Source organism: Symphodus melops (genome assembly GCF_947650265.1).
Source record: "Symphodus melops genome assembly, chromosome: 11".
In the NCBI taxonomy this organism is placed as follows: domain Eukaryota; kingdom Metazoa; phylum Chordata; class Actinopteri; order Labriformes; family Labridae; genus Symphodus; species Symphodus melops.
This window is the reverse complement of record NC_136701.1, coordinates 18,699,423-18,721,976: the sequence shown is the minus strand read 5'-3', so window position 1 is coordinate 18,721,976 and position 22,554 is coordinate 18,699,423. Positions and strand designations below refer to the sequence as shown.

The following is a 22,554-nucleotide window of genomic DNA, read 5'->3' as shown; positions in this document are numbered from 1 at the left end:
AAAACAAAGGCAGATGAATAGTAATATCCCCAAAATCAAGATAAAACTTTAAACGAAAGCATAAAGGTCCATGCTGGAGGTAAATTAAATAAGCAGACTATCAAACAACTACCAAGGAAACAACATTACAGCTAACCAGCTAGCAGCTAATCAGCTACCTGTAGCTAGCAGCTTGAAGCACATGACACAGGACAGAAGTAGTTTACTTTTGGCTCAGCACGTTGACCTTCCAACAGGTTTTGGTCTTAAGTATAGACAGTATATGGTTTGAACAGCTTTATCACAGTCTTCCTCTTCTTTTTCCTTATTATCCGACATCTCTGAAAATAAGACCTCCCTTTAATATGTTAGCATCTCCAACACACGAATGGCCATTCTGTTGCTAACCCGATATAAACTCCTCTCCTCAATATTACTTAAGGATAACACATAGGTGTTTCATTGCCAGCTCCCCTGAAGAGACTTTGAACTTTCACTTCACACTAGTGCTTTAAAAAAGACTACAACCTATGAGACCGTGAAGCAAATAAATGTTAAATATGTTGCAAAAATAAAATGAGTGTTTATGTTTTATTAAAAAAAAAAAGAAGAAAAAAAGATGAGTCAGGAGGGGGCTCAATGTGGAGGTGTGGCTGAGGATGGGGTGGAGGTTTTGGAAAACAATCAGGTTTGCAACATTTACAGTCTTTGGTTTAAACACTTCATCTGAGTGGAACACGCACAAACGGATTATGTAATCCCAGCGATCACTGTCCGACATGCAAATTACAAGAGTACAGAGTGGAAACTAAAAATATCCAGTGCACATATGCAGAGAATTTAGTATTTAGTAAAGTAGGACAGCCTTTGTCAAGAAGTTAAACTTTTGAAATGAATCTGTCTAATATTTGCATATTCATTTATTCATGATTTTTCAAGGAGAAAGACAGAAGCGCTTGTAATTGGACTTTTTAAAAAGAGCAAATTATTCTGTCAGAAGGCACAGCCAGCAAGGGGGATTGTTCACCAAAATGTACACCCATATTCTGCAAACCCCACATCCATTATATGTCCATAATTGTCTATTTTTCAAACTATGATATCGAAAATGATTACGTATTTAAACTATTTGTTCTGCATGTTAAGGTTAAGTTAAGAACCAGACTGGTATTTGTTTATTCATATTATTGGCTGACAAAGACCCCTCATAGCTCATACACATTTCATGACATGCTCTCATTTTAGACTTTTCTTTATTATACAAAAAACAATACTTTCTTGGTATTGAATTTGTGTATGTTGTACAGCAAAATGCACTGGGACTTTATGGATAACCATTCTTTTATCCTCAGGTCATGCGTATTATCCAGGCGACAAGGAAGACAGTGTATAATAAACGTTATAATCTTATTCTTAAACAGCCTTAATATATTCAAAATTGGTGCCAAATCCACATGGAAAAGTCATTTCAGCTCAAACCTAATATCCAACAAATCAGTGATTTTTCCCACTTTAAAACTTGATCAAGTTTTATCCTCACAGTCCACCTGGCTCTAGTCCATTTTAACTCTGATCTGATTCAGATTCTTAAGGGTGAGACAAGGGGATAATGAACACAGTCCAAGGTGCTCACCACCTCCTCATTTCATGTCTGGGTGAAGTCCTTTTGCTTCTTTAAATTAAACTTCAAGACCCATGACACAGCTGGACAAAAATGATTACATTTCCATTCCCGGTGTCTGTAACTATTTCAGTGATGGAGAGGTGTCAGTGTCTAAAGATCAGCAGCCTGCTGACTATTCTGAATTAAAACACCCCAGCAGTAGTGTCCCATACAGACACATGACAACACATGGGGAAATCAATATTCTATTATTTTCAGCTATTTGAGGGGCTGAGTGGAGCAACAAACACATGTAGTTATATGATTTAACTTGAGATCCAATTGAAATGTAAATGGTTCAAAAGATATTGCATGAATACAAAATGTGGAACAAACCCTCTGATGAGAAAGGGTGCTGCAAGATGAATTTGATCAATATTCTTATACCCTAACAATAAAACTTGGACTTTTCTTCTGTTGTGGAATACGCTTTAACAGAACAACGGTTACCAAGATGCCTTTGTTCAGTATGATGAGATTACAAACCTGACTAGCTCAGACTCAGAGTAAACATTCCACTTGAACTTGGCAAACATTTTAGTTCTGTACAGTTTTAAGTTCATACAGACTATAACAGCCTCCAGGAATAAAAATCATCCACAAAGAGAGCTGATATATAGCACAATGTAAGTCCTGAAATAAATTATCCAAAAGGGACTAAAGTTGTCATTTGTGTGATCTTTTTTCCTTATCTGGCACAAAATGACACAAAACCTGAAATACACCAAATTTGGGGAAAATGAAAAACCTTAAGGTACCAAAAACAAACAAAAAACACGTTTAGATGTGTGAGTTTAGACTCTTCCATCTCGCTCACAAAAAAAAATCACAGAATTACTGACAGCTCCGTGCGTAAACAGCTGTTGCGCTTACCGATTCTAAGGACTTGTGTAGAGCTCAGGCAGAGCTGTGCCGAGAAGAGAAGATAGAAGAAAAGTATCTTTCTTTCCTCCATAGTGCTCCAGGCAATCTCACCGCAGATAGTGACACCATGACAGAGCACAGAAACAGCTTCTATCCGAGCGCTGGAACACCTGAGGTGCCATGCCAGCGCGCAAACCAAGTTTTATCCCCACTGTGATCCTGGAACAATCTGCATCACTCCATCGCATCAAAAAAACCCAAAAAGATATCAGTCGCTTGGATCCAACTTTCCTTTGAAATGTATTCCAAGTTAATCTTCTGAACAAAAACTGGCTGCGACAGAAAGAGCCAGCCGGCATCAACGCGTCCACTTTTACTCACTAGTCAATGCGCCTCCGGGGTGGCAGCAGCTGGAGGGAGAGAGAGTGCGCCGATCAGTGTCAAGCTAACATAATCATAAGTGATTCCTGGTACGAGTTTTCAAAATAATACAATGATAGACGTTTACGCTACAGACCACTGGACACGGAGGTGATTTCGATACACACTTGCTGTTGACAAAATGATATTTGTGACTAGTACACGGTCATATAACATAATAATACAGTATGGTATACTGTAATATCCAAAAACAAGATCTCAATTATTATTATTTTGGCCTCACAGTTATTCTAAATAATTTGTAATAAAAATTGTTTAGAATAAAACTGTATACCATACTACTAAATATATGTGACTGTATATGTAAAAGAAGTAAACTGAGACAGGTATGTTGTTTGTCACCATTTGTCAACCTTTTTTTTTTTTTTTTTTTTTAATTCAACGGCTCGAGAAGCTTTTATTCTGAAGGCTCGTGATCCAAAACTAGTTTGGCTCAATGCAGGTTGGATTAAGGAGCAGATGGATTGGAAGCAGTTCTGGTCCTAATGAAAGGAGAATAATCTTCAGGTTACAGCACAGATGCCAGATTATCTCTTTCTATTTCACTGGGTCACGGGATTCCTTCCCATCATTCTTCAGGACTTTGAAAGTGACAGTGTTTAAATAAGGACTGACTTTTTGTGTGTCCTCACTGCCCTCACCAAAATATATTTTGAACATTATAATTATAAGATATAGGACACATGGAGTTTCTTATAAATCTGAAGTTGGCAAGGTTGAATTTAATTTGTTTACAGACTTTTTTTTTTACATGTGCTTTATGCAAGTTAAGGTATTTGACTTCATTTACAATACCTTGGCATTTTTGGCTGTGGTTTTTCTCCTGACACAAGTATAGCTGATTTTTTTTCCCCTTAGAGTCACATGTTTTTACATGTTAACATACCAACAGTTTTAGACACGTTGAGTTGGAGACAGCACTGATTAAGCCATGCTGTAAATTTGACCATTGCAGCTGTTAGTTTTGAAGCAACTTCTGCCTTTGTTAAACCATGTAAGTACAAAACAGTGTCGTCAGCATACAATTGAATGATAACCTCAGATAGATAGATAGATAGATAGATAGATAGATAGATAGATAGATAGATAGATAGATAGATAGATAGATAGATAGATACTCTACGTATCTATCACGTAAAGTATCACTCACGTCGGCGCACAGGTGAGAAGTGACATGCAGATGGCAAGTCATTTACACACAAGCAAAATAAAATGGGCCTAGTATAGATCCCTGCAGTACGCCAGTGGACAAGCAAAGGGCATCAGATTGATAATGAAGTATTCGGACACTTTGAGAGCGGTTGGAGAGATATGATTCTACACGTTTAGGGGCAACGGCAGAGAGATTAAAAGTAGATCACTTACATAGAATAACCCTGTGATTTACAGTGTCAAATGCTTTTCTGAGATCCAGAAAGACAGCACCGACAACACCACGGTTATTTAGCAGTGATTAGACTTTTTCAACTAGGAAGCAATTAGCTGTCTCTGTTGAATGGTCGCACAGGAAGAGCTGGAGGAGGTATCTGTGGCGAGGGAAGTCTGGGTGTCCGTCTAGACTGCTGGCCCTGCGACCCGGTCCAAGATAAGCGGTTGAAAATGGATGGATGGATGGATGTTGAACTGCATTGGGTGCAGGTGGAAAGAACTGTTACCCAGGTGATGTATAATTTACTCAGCTGCAAATTAACTTTCAGCATAATAGGAAGATTATTGATGGGCCTATAAGTGCAGGGAGAATGGGATTTGTAAATTGATGTATTAACTGCAGATTTCCACACCCTTGGAAATTCACGCTGAGATATTGAGAGGATAAGGATTTTGGTGATGGGTTTAGCTCATGCTAAACTGAGACCCTTGTTAAGATCTAAACAAGTGTGCCAATCTGTCAACTCAACTTGGACCTCTGACAAACAAGCAGCCTTCAGACCAACTTCATTAACTCTAAATGACTATGGAGCCTCTACAGAAGGAGACTGTTGGCACCAGTCCCATGCATCAATACTGAGTAGACTGTTAGATATCATACAGTACATGTTAAATGTCTGTAAGAGCTGCACCAATAAGATATCTTCCTCCTGAATACAGGAAAACAAAGTCAAAATTACTTTATTATAGACAGACATAATTTAGTCTTCTTGTCAAAGAATTACATTTTGATCTATTTATCAAAACTGGGAATATTTCTGTCAAAAAAGTTTTTTCAGCTCTTTCCCCTTTAAAGTTTTAATTGGCTCTCCTTTTACATTTTTGGTCAGTCATCCATCAAACTTGCTTTTATCCTTTATTTCATTATACCTTCAATTCAAGACCATGCATTGTATTCAGGGACTGCAATTCAATCTGCAAAAGCATCTGGCATAAATCATTTTTATTTGATCAACTGAATGTGATCTTCCTATAACCTCTGAGGTAGTTGATGTTTATAGACATGCAAGATCCACCTTTGAGTGTGTGTGTGTGTGTGTGTGTGTGTGTGTGTGTGTGTGTGTGTGTGTGTGTGTGTGTGTGTGTGTGTTTGTGTGTGTGTGTATGGGGGGGAATCAATTTTCCAAGTTTGTATCAGTTCTACAGCATGGAGAGAAAATCTATGAAATGAAAAAATAAATAAGTACATCCACACAAAATTAAATTAAGAAAATTTATTTCAACATAAAAATGATAATACTCCACAGTTTTATATACGAACACAGTTTTCAAAGTACAAAGGGAGCAGTCAGAGGGGGGTCTCATCGGATTTGCCTCCGCGACTAGGTGATTGTACCTCACAGTCTGAACGTCCTTACTGGGCCAGAATCAGCAGCCAGTTAGTGAAAATCTAGGAAACCAGCATCATAGGAAGAAGATCATCGTAAAAAATTGTATTTTTCCCTCTACTCTTCTCACACTCTGTTCAGAGTTGCTCACAGATTTCCCCCTCACAGTTAGGTATTAAGTGCATGTTCAATACATCCATTAAGGTGCACATGACTTTTTTTGATCTCAGCAATCAGCATGTTGTTGTGATGACATGAAGTGAAACAGCACAGCCTGGTGGAAAGAAGAACAAATGCAGAAGAGAAGAAGTGAAACGTAGGAAGGATTGTTTTCATGGATAAAAAGTCTATCTTTGTATTTGCTGCTGGACATGAGAAAATGTAAAAAAATAAATAAATAAAAAGCTGGATAGAGTAGAAAACAATGTTGGATGCATTTGGAGAATAAGATTAACTGCATGATAGATTCTTGAAGTAACAGTCCTTAATATGGCTCTCCTGATCACCTTTCAAAACGACAAAGAAAATTCAAGTAAAACAGGATTGTTGTCGGAGTTTTATACTATTAAAAATCTGGAGTATTAAGGAAGCATGGCCTAAGGGGCAAAGAGGGTCCACTATATAACTAATGTGATGAAATCCATAATTGACTCAAATAGCAATGCCTTATCATTTGAATGACAAAAGTAAAGAGTGGACATTCATGTGAAGGGCACAAGCGTTGGCTCTCTCAAGCCTGTTTCTGGCACCAAACACACAAAAGGTGGTTTGTAACTCTGGGCAGCTGATTGTGTTGTAAACATGAAAATGACATTAAAAAAGGCAATCATTAAATAAAGCATAGGTAAACTATCCGTTGTCCAAACTCTCTTTAAAAAGGATATGCAAGGAGACCAAAGTGAGCATCAAAAACATTTTCGTACAAGAGGTTAACGGCACTCGATCATACTCTGACTATACGATGTGCAGCTCATGTTGTTCAAAACAGTTTAAAAGCACAATAAAGCTAGTTGTTGGATCTCACCATCTTTTCTTTTTTTTTTTTTCTTTTTTTTTACACAGCAGTCGTTAAGCCAAAAAAAGCCCCTGAAGAGAAGTTCAGTAACACACAGCCCTTTGAGTGTTAAAATACAAACACATGTTTCTGAGTCAGAAAAAATATAACACCCACATTCCTGTGTTGAAAAATAGACATTTTTTTGGCCACAAGGTCACAGGTCAGTGAGGGCGCCTCACGGGTACAGCGTGCAAACAGTACCGTAGCTGCCTAGAGTCCCTGTGTCGGTGCTTCGGTGAACTATACACACTTATACACGCTTGTACATGCAGTGCCGACTTCGTCGTTCCACAGATGTGTGTGTGTGTGTGTGTGTGATGCCTGGGTGCTTTTCCAAAACAGTGACGCTCTTATGAAGTTTATTATGAAGCAGAAGAATGTCGGCTAATGAAGCGGAGCACATTTTCCTCATCACTCACAGTTTAATTACTTTAGGATTGTCAGAGGAAGGGAGATGCAGGTGAGTCGGGGGGGGGGGTTGTCTTTAGATACAGGAAGGATCGACTGAGGTTTAAAACCCTCTATGCACACTTTGTCCTCTGAATGTTTAAAGCTTGCATCTAATCTCTCCCGTTTTCTAGCTCTCAACGGACCAACAGATGTCCCCCTTCTCCACCTATTTGGCTTCTAACCCAATCAGAAAACATCTCTGTTGCACCCGTTACCAAAGTCCTCCCGCCGCACCCAGATTTCATTATGGTCCTTGCTTGTCACTCCATCTACAGCACATTGCTTCAAGGGGCCGAACTTTATTGTTTGGCTTTCACAGCGGGCAAGAGAGACACCACAGGAGGTGAAGGAGTCTACTGAGCCTGTGTCGTTACTGTGCTTAATTTGATTAACGTCGCTCTCTTGCATCCTGCACTGCATGACATCACTGTCAGTCTCTGCTCCTCCGTTCACACTGAGTCCTCGCATCTTGCCTTGCAGGTCCAGAGGCTCTAAAGACGCAGCTCTAACAGACTTACAGTACTCGTCATCGTCGCTCAGAATGTCTGTCTCCTTGAGCTGCCCCACGTCGATCACCTCGCCCTGGTCCTCGTAGCGAGCGAGGTCGAACTGCTCCTCCACCCAACGGTCCGTATCCTCCCCCTGAGGTTTGTTGGATTGCAGTCGAGCATGCTGGGATGGCGTTGAGTGCGAGGATGGGTCTGAATCGATGTTGTTGTTCCCGTGGAAAACAAGGTCAGTGTCTATGGTGAAGCGGTTTCTCACCAGCTTCCTGCGGGCCAGGGTTCGTGACGGAGCTGATGCTAAATAGAGAGAGAGGAATTTAATGCACAAATACAGGTATGAAAAATGTACGCCCTGTTTACACCTGGTATTAGCATCTCCAAATGTGTCCCTTACTGTTATAAAGCCCAAATATTTGTAAGGGACTTAGAAAAGAAGTATAGTTTTCAGAAATCAGAAAACATTTACATCATATTAGATCTCACAGCTTTACTAAGAACAGAGAGTGGAGCTTCCCTCACAGATTGCTCGCTCTGTACTATAGGTCATAAGCTCTAAATGCAAAACTACAAAACAGAGTGTAATGCAAACTCTGGCTCCAAATGATGTCATCAACACAATTCATCACAGGAGCGCTCTGGCTTCAGTTTTGTACAAAGGGAGGAGGTAGAGATATATGAGTAATGACATCTCGATGCACCCTCAGTGAGTCTGTGGTCTATTTAAATCTGCACGTAAGGCTTTCCAATTGTGACTGGATCACTCTAGATAGATGATCGACCCAGGTGAAAACAGGCCGAAGTCTGAAGAGTTATGGACTTTGTATGTTCCTGTGAACAAAAAGCCATACCTGCTCTGTTCATGGACGGCCTTGCCCCTTTCAGAGCACACAGACGTTTGCCTCCAAACGGTACGTATTGCTTATTTGGGGCTAGAGACTCAGTCTTTAGAAGCTGGCGTCGCTGCTTTTCCCGAAGGATAGAATGTACTGCTTTCAGGAAGTCCTTCTTACTGTCTGGAGAACTGTGAAATAAAAAATAAAAAATAGATTTTTAATTTATTTTTTAATAGAGAAGGAATGTTTTAGTTCACATTTTTTTTGTGCACATTTGTAGAGTTACAACATAAATAATTCATACCTGCAGCACAGCTGGAAGGTTCTCTCTGGTCTTCCCTCAGATTCAGATCTTGTGTGAACTATCTCGCACACAGCCGTGCCCTCGGAGTCTTAAGAGCAGAGAGATGGGATCCACATTTAGAAAAGCTTTGAGCTTAATTTCCATCATCACTTTCTTTCCCCTTAACAACAGGCCATTAGGCAGATAAACGATAACGCTCCAGCTGAACTGCCAGAGGCTCATTTAAGTTTCATTTAGGACACAGATTGGATGTGAGGTAAAAAAAAAAAACAACAACATGCAGACCTACTAATAGTTATTCATCTGTTTTGTTTGGAAAGGTAATCATTTATTTTCTGCAGAAGTGAAACCTCCTGTAGACTCCAGAGGCTTTGGACCCACCGCAGAAATGATGGAGCCACATGCAAATTATGTTTGTAATAACTTTAATATGAAAACACAGCATCTATTTGTTTCGAAGAAAACAAAGATAAGACGACAAGTTGTGAACAAATCTAGAGAATGGAGGGGAAAAAATCCAGTTGAAGCAGTATCAAAATACTACCGTTATTATTAAACTGTCTCCTACTTTTCTACTCTTTTAAAGTGTCTTAATGTAGTTGTTTTTTGGAAAAAAATACTCAACAAGGTCAGGACAGAAAAAATGATAATTGGTGTGAAATTAAACAGATGCTAAGTTTAACACGAAACCCGTAACACCTCAAAGTGCTGATGACATCTAGAAGAATAGTGATGCAAGACTTCAAAATTACATTTGCTCCATGACACTTAGAAATGACATACTTGCGAGGGTGCGGAGTTGAAGAGAGTCTGTCGCAATCATGTGACGGAAACGGAAAGGATCTCTGTCATCGCTCACGGACGCACGGTGAGACGCACCCTGAAAGACAGAAGGACTGGTTGGGAATCTAACAAATCCATAAATGCTGCAATACATCAACTTGACAGCAGGGTGCACAAGAGCACAACGATAGGTAGGGGACAGATTTAACAGAACTCCTATCATACTGTGCTGTTCAATGAGGAGAGCACAGTGTGCATTTACAGTCTCTTTTAGTGCAAATAACTTCACTCTGCGTTGCCGCACAGTTCCAGAAGGAAAGACATTCTCTCCCTGAGTGCATAAACACAACGTTACAGAAACTGTACTCACGATTTTTCTCCTGTGCTTGGAGCTTTCTTTGTACACAAATACAACCGCTGTTTTGAACACTAAATGAAGGCAAGAGGGAGATGAAGAGGAAAATGAAAGAAACCATTAGGAGGGTCTGCATTCCTTCATCACATACATAAAACACATCTCAATCCCCGGCTCATGAAGTGACTCAATGGATGCTTTTAGTATCAGCTTTGAAGGGGGAAAAAAAAACCTGGCACACTACATTGGCAGCACAAAAGATAAAAATGGACCAAAGTCACGACATTGCATGCACAAGGCGACCACTTCTACCTTCTATTTCAGAGCTAGAAAGCCCTTATAGCATGTTACTGTAATATTAATAACCAAAGGTGTCTGAGTGGAGGAACATTTAAACAGAGAAACACTTCTTGAATTCCATGTATATATGTGAGCGGCACTTCATGTGAAAAGTGAAAAATAACCCAAAGATCCCTCGTGTGAGATGCAGGACGAGGTTTTCCTTTTATCATGTATGCGTCTACGCAAGCTGGAATAGCACCCATTAGCACAGGGGCATAATGTGGGGAAAGGTACCGTGCAACGGGCCGGCAGTTCTTCAGTCCTCTTACATACAATGCAATATGCAGTGTTTCTTTTGAGCTCAGCAGCTTAAAAAAAAAAAACTTTTCTCTTCAGGGAATATTTTGTAGCATTCAACAAACAGACAACACAGCGTTTGCGGTGCTTAAAGCTCGGAGATGAACGCTTAACAGATCATCTGTCAATCTAGAGTCCTGCACATGTAACAGGATTTTCAATGTTATGTGCTGGGCTCATGCGCACGCAGCGACCGACAGTGAGAGCAGCAGCCTGAGAAGCTGTTGTCAGGCTTCCGGCACGTAAGGATACAAAGAGAAATGGTTGTCAAGTTTTTTTTGTAGGTGTTCATTTTTTTTTTTCAAGGTGTTTATATTTATATGTTCAGATTTTGATATGAACATGAAGACTGTGAGGTTTCTTATCATAACATGACTCAAAGAAGCTCAAAAATTGATACAGAGTCTATTTTATGGATCAGGTAAACGAATATGAACAGGAATTACTCCATGGCTGTTCTAATTTATTGCACTGTAAATGTAAGTCTAGGCCATCTTAAACCATGCAATTATGAAAGGGTCTCTATTTCATAAAGTAGATAGTGGAGGTAATGGGAAATAAGAATAAAATGACATCGATAAAAGTCCTATTTAAACAAAACAACAGTTGGGCTGCATAAAATCTATAAAGCAATCTAAAATCCGCATTCATCCTTACCAAAAGCAGCCAGATCGGGGTCCTTTTTGCTCTTGACCAAAGAGGCCGGAGGGTTAATCCACATCACAGTGCAATGCAGCAGAAGATCCCCCATGGAGAGGTCGGCCACCTGAGAGAAAGAGAAATAACACAACACAGAGTCAAGCATGGATAACTGGAGAGCTTATTGGATGAAGGGTGGGTAAGATTAATGAAATGTATTTCATCATGTTCACCTCTTTTTTATCTGCAGTCTGGTCATTGATGAGCTGGTCGAAAACAGCCCCGTACTCTTCATGAAGCTTTTGCATCTCATTGATGTGACTCGCAACTTTGTTCATCGCCTTCATTGCAACTGCAAAAGGGGAAGACATTCATGAGAGGAGCTAGTTCCATATTTGCTAGCACACCGTGCACAGATTATATTACAAAAAGAAAGAGAGAGAGAGAGAGAGGTTGGCTTACCATCCAGGTGGTAGTGTTCCTCGCTGTCAGGGTCAGTGAGAGAGTAAAGCTCCCTCAGCAGTAGCGGGTACTTCAGGACCCTCTGGATGGGTTTGATCAGGTAAGACTCCAGAGTGGACGAATGTTGCTGTCTGGGGTTTCTCACAGCCAGGAAAGCCTTGAAATCAGGGTCGGTCTTTGCTGTAGGAGCAGAAATATTAGCGTTAGCTGAACAACATTCTTCCTGTACTACATAAGCCTATCAGCCATTACATGCCGCAAAAAAAAACAAAAAAAAGTGATTGTACAACAACAGGAATGAGTAGTGTCTTTGTGCTTGATGCCAGCCAAGAGGAAGTGCAGTGATTATACCTTTTGCTAGAACTTTTGGGACTTTGGTGTGGCTGGCACAGAAGGCGCTGTAGATCTTGAAGCGATCGGCATAATATAGGAATGAACCACCCAGAGAGAAGAGCACTTTCTGTAGAAACAAAAAACAGCATGTCAAGTTATCCCAGTTGAAATCTCTACGCAGAAATAGTCTCAACTGTTTTGGATCCCTTGGGAGTATGAAGGTGATCACAGTATTTTGTTGGGTTGGCCCATCTGAGGATGACGTGGCACCGACTTCTGGAGATTGACTCTCCCTCACCTTGAATTGCTCCACCCTTTCCAGACGCTCCAAATCCGGCACCAGTCTGATTCCATCTTCGAGCGTCCGCAGAAACTCCACTTGGAACTCAACCATCTCACCGAGGTTACCAAACAAAACGTCCAGCTGTAAGACACCCACGGGACAATATTCGGAGTTTAAGTCACGTCGACGATTGTTTATCTTATTTATGTCACACACAATTAATAAAGAGCTGCGCAGATGTCAAGACAGAAAGTACCTCATCCTGTGTAAGGAAGCTTTCTTTCTGCAGAGGTGTCAGGTAGCACTCAATGAGGCACCTCAGGTCCTGAAGAAGAAAAGAAATATGAAAAACATCAACCACTCATCAGACATTCAGAAGGAATGAGCAAGGGCATGTGTGGGCGTATGGCGGCTCGAGTCATTACCGCGGCTTTTTCGACAACAGAAAAAAAAAGCAGCTCTAGCGTATGTATGAACGTAACTCATGACACATACATCAACACTCTGCCTATCTTTTCAAATGTTCATTTAACTTCCTTTAACTTGTTTGTCCCTTGTCATCACACAGATCTAGACATGATTAAATAGCTCTCTTGGTATTGATTTGTCCGATTACCAAAAAAACAATTGGAAAGCACTCGGGGAGCGCTTGTACTGACCTTGACGTAAGTCTTCTCTGTCTCCACCAGCTCATTGATGACTTTGCGGAGTTTGTCTGCGTGGGAGAGCTGTCTCTGGGTCTGAGTTGCTGCTGCGGGCGGTAAAGCTGACACAGGGCTCGGGGTGAGAGACGACGACGACGACGATGAGGAGGATGACATCGGGCAGTCCAGGGAATTCATGTCATGGAGACTGCGGCAGAAAGCAGTGACCTGCTCCGTGCTCTGTGGAGAAAGAGACAGAACAAAGTTGTTGCTTTTTCTCGCTACATTTTTTTAAGGGCTACGAAAAATTGCTGCTATTATTAGCACATTTGAGAAATGCAACAGAAGCACCACAAACACAACTTTGTTACAAAGAAAAAGGACATCAGATGTACCTCCATTACTAAGCATTTTCTCATAGATTCATGCATCAAACGGAAAAAAGCTCACAATACATACAGTACATTCTTGAAAAACTGCCATAACATCCCCAACAACATCAGTTGTATAAAAAAAATACCAAGCATGAGCAGACCTGCAAGCTCTAATTTTGAAAACTCCCTTCCTGTCCAAACAGACTCATTCTAATTGATACTGCTGCTACGCTTTTAATACAGTTTTTAAAAAAAAATCAGAAGTAATGAAGAGGGTATGAAACAAGGCTTTGCAAATGAGGGTAAAAAAACATCTGAGGAAAGTTTTTTTTTTTTTTCAGTCCAAAGAATTAGAGTGAAACCCACACATGAAACAAGTGAAATGTTGGTCTCCACATCTCATTGTTTCTTCTTGCAAGGCTCTGCAGGTGAGTGAAACCGTGCGTAGGCACTAGAGACAGAAACAAGCGCGAGGTGGGATGTGTTAAGGCAAATCTAAACTGTGTTCTAAGTATGACGGCAATATTGATTTAGACAAGGCCAAAGCCGATCATTATTTTGTTTAACGTCTGCAAATACAATCTAGAATGTGACGTGTTAAGACACAGAAATTCCACTATTTCTGGATTTATATCAAAGAGTTTCACGTTTTTTTTTTTCTCTGTGAGTTAAGTCCTGGCAGGCTGTTGGAAGGACTGTGCGGTAGTGATGTTTGTTGATGGATGGAAGGAGAAAACAACAGATATGAATGAACACCCTTTCACTGTCTCCACTCGGAGTGGATTAGACAGACAATTAGGAACAGAATCTTGGTGAAGCACGGGGGGGAATTCATGCTCAGCCCACCCACTAAGCACTAATGCAAGGGATTGATACACTCCGTGTGGTTTGATGTAAGTCCTGTCCAAGAACATATCCTCACGCCTACTTCTAGCTTCATCAGAACTCTGTGTAATCAGAACTTCAAAATGAACTGTAAAAGGCTTAAAAAAGTCAACCATAAAAGAATAAAAGGCTCTGACTTACAAAGGTAGCAAAATCCCCTTTATATGGAGATAAAAAACAAGCACAATGAAACCCCGGGAAAAAGAGGCACACATTGACACAGTGAGTCATTGTAATTGAACTCTTCTGAGTACAGCTGATCAGATGATACAATCTGTCTGAACAGGAAGTGACATAACAACATTTTTTAGCCATTGTTTGGTTTTGATGGGATTCATGCTTGACATTAAACAGGTGCTCATCAGAGTTGTCATGGTTTGGTTTCGTTTAGGTTGTATTTCAGAGTTGTGAGTTCGGTTTTATTTATTCCCTCGTGTTTTTCCGTGTTACTGTGTTTCCCTGTCTCTCTGGTTTCCCTCCTGTGTTGATTGTTTCATAGTCTTGTTCATTTTAGTCTTCAGTGTGTTTCCCTGTGTCCTTCTATGTTACCTGATAGTTGATCTATAGTCTTATGTCGGTTGTCTTTGGTGGCTCCATCTCTCTGCTCCCTGTGTTTTCTCCTCGTGATTTTTTGGACTTTTGGATTTTGTTGAGTAAGTTTTTGCCTTTTGTTTAATAAATTTAGTTTTCTGCCATTGGGTCCTCACTCTCCTGTTTCCTACCTGCTACATCGTGACAAGAGTAGTCAGAAGTTCTTTAAAGAGTGTATGATACACTTTAATATCCCTCATCTGTGTGTGGTCCTTTTATCAATCGCCATCTGTTCTAATTGATTTGCAGACAGCTGGTCAGCCGGGGACACGGCTTGTCTTTGCTGATGCCACGGTTAGTCTCCTGTTAGGCTGCAACAATGACAAACACAATTTTCCATCATGGTATCAAACCAGTTTGACAACATGCGCAAACACTATTCGACACCTGGGCTGACAATGAAACATGAGTGAAGATGAACTCCTAATTAAATAGACACCAACACCACAGCTGCAAAACTGTCCTCGACCGGCTGAACCCTCACCCAGATATAAACTCAACGTATATCATGCCATTAAAATGATATAAGGTGTATTATGTTCTGTTAGTCCTTGAACAGACAAACACGCAGGGATCAATGTGCAAACTAAGACGTCCAACCATCCGGCAGTCATGCCTGTATATTTGTAAACACAAACAGAGGAATAATGACTCTGACGGTCCGGCCCGCTCGTAGGAGAGGTTGTGCCCTTGGACAGCCACGGGGGTTTAGAGACAGATGGAGCCGTGACAGAGACAGAATGACAGCGGGAGGTGGAAAGAGAGACAGAGGGAAGGTTTGAGGAAAGATGGCGGGATAATGACCGCTAATTAGCGCGGCAAAGAAAGAACAAGGATGCAAAACTTTCACATCACCTCTGCTAATTGATGAAGTGGTAGACGAAACATGGATCTCAGTCGTCACATTCTGAGATAAAGGATTGAGTGAAATGAGATCAGAAAGGTTTAAGTTGCCTTTGTTGCACCAAAAAGTGGTGCACAGGCACTGCTGACAACACTGGAAATGAAGCGTAACAACATAATGAATAATGCTTTATTGATTTCAGGAACATATAAACAGGCTGCTGTAGGGTCTGTGTGGAGGTTCACTTAGGCTTAATGTTTGATCTGACTATTCTTACATAAATTTAATGGGTTGCATCACTATAAATGCCTATAACCTTGGCAACATCACTGACCTCTGGAGGATAATTTCCACAATACAATCGATCGCACAGCACACACTCTCGGCTCACCAGCTGTAACACATCGTGGACGGATTCAGACGAGTGTTTGGAGTTCCTGTTCTTCCAAAAAGCGGACATACTGGCAGGTTAATCAAGGTTCAACAAGGAATCAGTTCTCCATTTCTTTTCCACTTCCTGTAGCTTCTATTCTCCCAGTGCAAGGAAAGGGAGTTTTCCCCTTCTGACAAATGTGAGGAGTGCACTTTGTAGAAGGTAAATATCCTCAAACTGGACGAGAGGGTAAAAGATAAAAAGACCTGCTGTTCATCACTTCCTTTGGTCTGCAAAACACTGCTGCTGGTACGTCTTTACAGTCCCAGCTGCACAAATAGGTCATAACACAGACTGAACAGAACAGATTGCAACAACAAAAAAAAAACAGCTCTCCCATGTAACTTTATCCTACAGCATCTATCCAATCTGTCCGTCCTTCCAAATCCCATCGACTGCCTCCGCATGCTCCCCCGTCATCTCTCTTGTTTTTACTCTCTTCTTCCTCTGCTGCTCTCTTTCTCTGTCCTTGTTGCCTGCCTCACTTTCCTCCAGGTGTTTTAGAGCAGCGGCAGCAGCAACATTAAATAACCAGATCAAACATCACATCTTCATGGGGGATGAAGAAAAAGAGGGGAGGGAGGGAATAAGGCGAGTTGAAGTAGTGGGTGGTGAGAGTAATACTCTCCAACAGGAGAAGACAAACAGGCATCAGGCTTTCTTATTCTCTCTCTCTCTCTCTCTCTCTCTCGCCCCTTCTTCTCCACAGACGCGCAGAGACTTCTGTCACCACACTCGAGATCATCAGCAGCCTCATTAAACAGTAGGTAAATATTAAACTCAGCATTCACATTTTTTTTTTATTTAAACATCCAACACAACAAAAACGCCCTGATGCAGAAAACATGCATCTCCGCCTTGTTGTGAAAGAATCGTGTGAACTTTACCGATGACGATTTGATGCCCATCCAGCTGGAGGTTCCAGTTTTAATACCACTTAACTGCACCCACTGACATTCGCCTTTTTCAGTGACACACTTGTCAGTCCAATGACAGTTTAAATCATGCACCTTTCCTGACAAACAAGTATTACGTAACATGAGAGCGTTGCCTTAATTTTGACTGATCAGCAGAAGTAAGCCAAACATGAAGGGAAGGTTCAAACATTTCCGTCCAAAAGATGCTATTTCTTTTTTTTAACTTTTCAAGTGCCGTTGTTAAAACTTTAAAGGTAAAGTTACCTTGTCGAATTAGCTTTTTATGATTCACGTAAAATCCATCCAACACACACACACACACACACACACACATTCTGAATACACAGAGCAACTGATGCAGTACAAATCACCGAACTCGGACACAAGAATCTTTTAACGACAATTCCCCTCAAAGCCCCACTGGTTTACCTTTTCCTCTGGCCAGTCTGAAACAAGCATCGTTTTAAATCCCAGAGTCCAACCTTTACCCTTTTACAACATGGACTACATCTCACACCCTAACAGCAGAACAGAGAGACACTAGAACAGTATGAGGGAGGAGCTATGAGGCAAGCACAAACCTGCTCTCGCAGCCGTCAGCGCAAAGCATGACCAGCGCTCGAGAGCCAGCACAAACAGATTACACACATCCATATCATACTTGATGTACAGGAAGACATCACACACTTACTGGGTGAAATGCATTCTGACATGCAGACACACATGTGTAGTAGTTGATTTTGATTGGACGTGCTCATGTTTCGACCCTTTCTGTGACATTGTTCCCTCAGAGCGAGCAGGCATGTACTTGTTATGTTCAGTGATTACAGAGTGAAGGAATGAAAGGGAGGGACAGTCTTAAAGTTCAGTTGCATCTGAATTCAAGCAAACATGCAAATCCATAAATCCCCATGAGGAATGACAGGATATTCAGAGAGAGAGAGAGAGAGAGAGAGAGAGAGAGAGAGAGAGAGAGACTTTAATCATTTAATCTGGAGTGAAAGGATGATTATGTTTTGACACAAGTCTTCACAATTCTACGCATGAACATTCAGATTTTCTGTAAGTCTGAAAACCTTCCTACAACACAGTGAAGTTATGAGGCTAAAGTAAGTGTCAAGAGCTAAGCAGTTTCTTTCCCTGAAAAACTCTCAAGGATTAATAAAAGGGAAAAGAAATATTCCATTTTGTACATTTAAATACGTTTCGAATATTATTACTGATTACATAAAAAAAGAAAAGATTACAACACATGATAACTATAAAAATATTGCAGTTAATATTGGTGACTGATGACTAATTTTTTTAACAAGCTGTGTGTTCACTAAAAAAAATCTGTTGTCTTGCAGGCCTCAATAATCAACAAAGTGCTCCCCCTGGTGGACAAACGTGAAACAACAGCAAAAACCAGGACAAAACTGGGAAGGCTTGTGAAGTGAAAGATAGTTTGAAATAATAATGATAAAAAATAAAAATAAAAATTGGTACTAACGTATTAGGGCCTGAGTTATAACATAACATTATAGCATCCCATCAAAGAAACAGACAAGGACAATTAACCAGTTTACAAAAAAAACATCATACATGACACACTCACACTGACTCGACTTGCATAGATTTTAGATAGTATGAAGCCTACAATCCCAAAACGCTATGGCTAAATAGGCCAAATTATAAGAGTCATTCAAATCAGCGTTTTTGAATGTTCTGTAAAATCAATATGAGACAAAGAAAGACTTCTTGTTGTGAGTAGCTAGATTCATAATCGCTCTGCACGCATGGAGCCATTTAACCAGAACTGCACCATCAAGATTCAATCAACACAAACCTTGATGAGCCTCATCTTCCTTTAAGCACTGAATTATGTATTTTCCATTTCACATGCCCCAAAGACAAACTGATAGAGGTTTGTCAATTATAACTGGCACTTGTCAGAGAGGCTGACTACACCTTGGAGAACACTGGCAGTCACAGTCATCTCCTCTCAACGCCGTTATCACAGGCAATCGTCGTTTTATTCTCTGGTTATCATAGTGAGGAGGTGGTTCTGTGCTTTGTCTAAAATAATGAACCTCCCTGTTTCCTGCGGCGAGCCAGACACTCATTTATCTCCACTAAATGATGTGAAACACTGTGGAGAATGAAGTAATTAGAATGTGAGGATAATTAAAATTGTCCCACATTGCCTCATTTTGCGTGGTCTTGCCAACATGTGACCGCAGGCGCAAATGAAATGAGGTAAGACGCAACGCATGGCACTTCAGAGCCCATCCAAACAGGAGAGCTGGGACACGCGAAAAAACCCCCACAAAAAAACCTGTTCAAAACAAACAGAAAAAGGGTCACTCAGTATCTGGAAGAGGGGATAAACGGCTGGGTTTTTGAAAGAACTCTGATTCTGTAGCAACTTTGGATCGTCTTTGTTGACAGAGGAAGAGTCCAAGCGCTCCAGGCTGAGGTCAGGGTCCTGGAGAGCCGAGAGACGCCTCATGTTTATGGTAATAAATAACAGGAGGTTGGTGTGGAAGAGGAGGAGAAGAAGTAGGACAGGAAATTAAAAAGGGAACTGCAAGGACGGGAGAAAAGGTTAAGGAGACGGATGCGAGAAAAAAAAAAAAAAAAAGGACAGAGAAAGAACACTTGAGCTGTCGTGTATGAGACAGGACAGGGTCATATTGTTGCTTTCAATCATGAGGACAAAACATGATAATAAATCAGTTGTGCGAGGGACTATGAGGGGAGATGAAAAACGAGGACAAGTGCAGGAAAAGGAAGCAGACAGACATGGAAATCAGACGGCCCATGTTAGACTGGAGCCGGAGGTGAAAGACTGGAAGGTGAGATGAAGATCACAGATTCACGGAGCTTTGTTTATACTGTTGCACGTCTCGGTTATCTTTCTCTATTCATGCAGAACGTCCTGAGACAACACATGAAAAAAAGCATCAAACACCAGAACAACACACACACAAGGGACGAGTCTTTGTTATGATGTCTTCAAAGATGCTGCACTGAGTCTCATTTACTGGCTGATTAACTGTGTTACATCACGGGTGCGGGTTTTTTTTTTCTGCCTTCTCGTTCATCCGAGTTCTTGAGTTTTGTCGGCATTTTGCAGAGACTCATGCGGCGTTGTAAAGTTGAATATGTTTGGAACTGCTTCAGGTTTTTTTTTTTGTTTTTTTTTCACATTAAGTGCACCAAAAGGAGACTTAAGCAGGCCTCTATCTCCTATCCGTCCATCCATGCTGAAAACACTATCAGTCGCTCCGTCTCTCATCTCCTCACACTTTGCTTCCAACTAACAATGGCAAATTGGAGCAACAGAAACGCCACTGTCCAACCAGGCCACTGGAAGTCTAGACTGGATTCCGGTTCTGACCTCAGCCATTAGTTCTCCCTGCAGACTGAAGCTCACTGACACATATCCAAGAGAGAACAGAGCGCCGTCCCTTCTCTTTCGGCATCTTTTGTCCATGTCTCTGCCATCGACAAGAGAGGAAGAAGAAGAAGAAGAAGAAGAAGAAGAAGAAGAAGAAGAAAAAAAAAAGGAGGTTTGTGTGGTGGTTACTGGTTATCACACATCGCCATGGTAATGGAAGTGACAGCCGTATCCAAGAGAGACTGGCTGGCATACAGCGTGTCTCTGCAGCGACCCTGATCAGATCAGACGTACTCTTAATTACAAAGTGATGCTGTTAGCTCACTCTTTCACTCATCTGTCGGTCGTCATCTCACGCACACACACACACACACAGACACACACACACACTTATGCCAGCAAAGTACAAATACTAAGTGTAATACTACGCTTATGTAACAATGTGATTCAGACTACTGCGTGTGACAGTATGTTGTGAGTTTTAACAGAAATTGCCAACATTCAGCATGAATTCTTTATCGAGATGAACTCGCATATACAATTAAAAGAAACATCAAATCCATTACATAAGTGTGAAATATGGCGTAATGGCTGTGCATGCGTGTTGAGCCATTTACGCCGTTTTGCGTCTCAGAACACTTTCCACTCTCAGAACAGCCTTTAGTGGAAAGGTCACGAACGTCACATGAGAAAAAAAAAAAGCCTCTGAGCATCTCCCAGCTTTTCACACTATCACTTTCTGCATGCTCACAACCGCAAAAAAAAACAAAAAACGCTGACATGAGTGAGGGAAAGGTCTATCTCCTGACCTTTCAGATTCATTTCAAATAAGAACAAACAACACAAGGACTTTTAGTCATTTGCTGAAGAGAACAAACACATCCACAATGTGTTGGATAGCTCTGTCACACACCAGCAGACAGGATGGATAAGAGACTCCATCCTCTGAAGAAACAGACTGTTAATCCCCTGCTCTGTTGCAGGTATGTGTCTGATTATGTTTGGCTTAGTGTGTGTACATATTCAAGTTGGATCTTTGCCTTGGATCATGTCCTTACCTTCTGTCCCATCCCAACAAAGGTTTTGTCTTCCAGGTGACCTCCAGGGCTCTGCTGGCTCAGCCGATGTCCTTCATCCAAACTATCATCTTGGCTATTCACTGTTAGGCCCGACACCTCATCCAGGATGTCTTCTACAGACAGAGACAGAGGACTGAGCCTATTGAACAACTCTACATACATCCTATCCTATGCTAAAAAACACTTTATCTACAACTTCAACCTCTACATCTGGGTATCCTACGAGATGGATGTACACCTGTATTCTGAAAAAGCATTAATCTAAGTTGGCATTCCTACTGCCTTGAACATAGCTGTCCTCTTTTTGCTTGATTACAAGTATAAACAAAACCTCCTTAGTGCGATAAACCGTAATGTTTCCTTTAAAAAAAAAAAAACAACTATGGAGAAAAATTGTTCAATTTTCCAACTGCATCTTTGAGAAATGTCTCATTTAATGTCTCCTCTGTGTTGAAGGCCACTTGGTTCAACACCCTGTCTCCTCTTAAGTATGATATAATAAGAAACCTCCATCTGTCTGCTGAATTGTTTTTTTACCTTCTGGATGACCCTTTGAGTACAGCATATCCTCCACAGTGACAGCTTCACACTGCTCAAGGATTCATATTAATATTCATATTGCTCTGAGTCCCTGTATAAACAACGCCAGCTTGTCAGCCTGCGCAGTGCACAGCCCCAATTTAGCAGGAATACAAATGGTGCCCTTGCGTGGATAAAAAGAGCAGGTCAGAGGAGAGCTGACGGCTGCCTGCAGGTTGCTTAGCAGACAGCGTCCACGCATAATTACAAAATTGTCATATTCACCCCGTGCTTAAAAAGATGTGTGCCTGCATTCTCACAAAGAGCTTTCACAGAGGACGTATGATGGTATATAATGAAAGACACAAATAGGAAATTTGCAACTTTCCATTAAGCTGTAGATTTAGGGAGGATCTGTATGAATAAATCTGATCTGTATTAAACGAATAACCCAATAGTAATATAATCACGTATCATCCGACTGAGCGACATGGGTCACTGGAGGACATTGTGTGCATCATTCAATAAACTAAAATATC

The 22,554-nt window shown here is 41.0% G+C and overlaps 1 protein-coding gene across 1 annotated transcript in view; it reads right to left on the bottom strand.

Moving 5' to 3' along the window:
- The window catches only part of LOC306831391 (rho guanine nucleotide exchange factor TIAM1-like), a 103,631-nt gene that overhangs the window by 35,172 nt on the left and 45,905 nt on the right, over nucleotides 1-22,554 (bottom strand). The window contains 13 exon segments of the mRNA XM_079355479.1: nucleotides 7,729-8,013; nucleotides 8,565-8,737; nucleotides 8,854-8,941; nucleotides 9,637-9,733; nucleotides 10,007-10,065; nucleotides 11,288-11,396; nucleotides 11,503-11,621; nucleotides 11,732-11,911; nucleotides 12,083-12,191; nucleotides 12,363-12,581; nucleotides 12,583-12,672; nucleotides 13,007-13,231; nucleotides 21,476-21,609. Of these exon segments, the coding sequence (XP_079211605.1) occupies nucleotides 7,729-8,013; nucleotides 8,565-8,737; nucleotides 8,854-8,941; nucleotides 9,637-9,733; nucleotides 10,007-10,065; nucleotides 11,288-11,396; nucleotides 11,503-11,621; nucleotides 11,732-11,911; nucleotides 12,083-12,191; nucleotides 12,363-12,581; nucleotides 12,583-12,672; nucleotides 13,007-13,231; nucleotides 21,476-21,609 (1,887 nt within the window).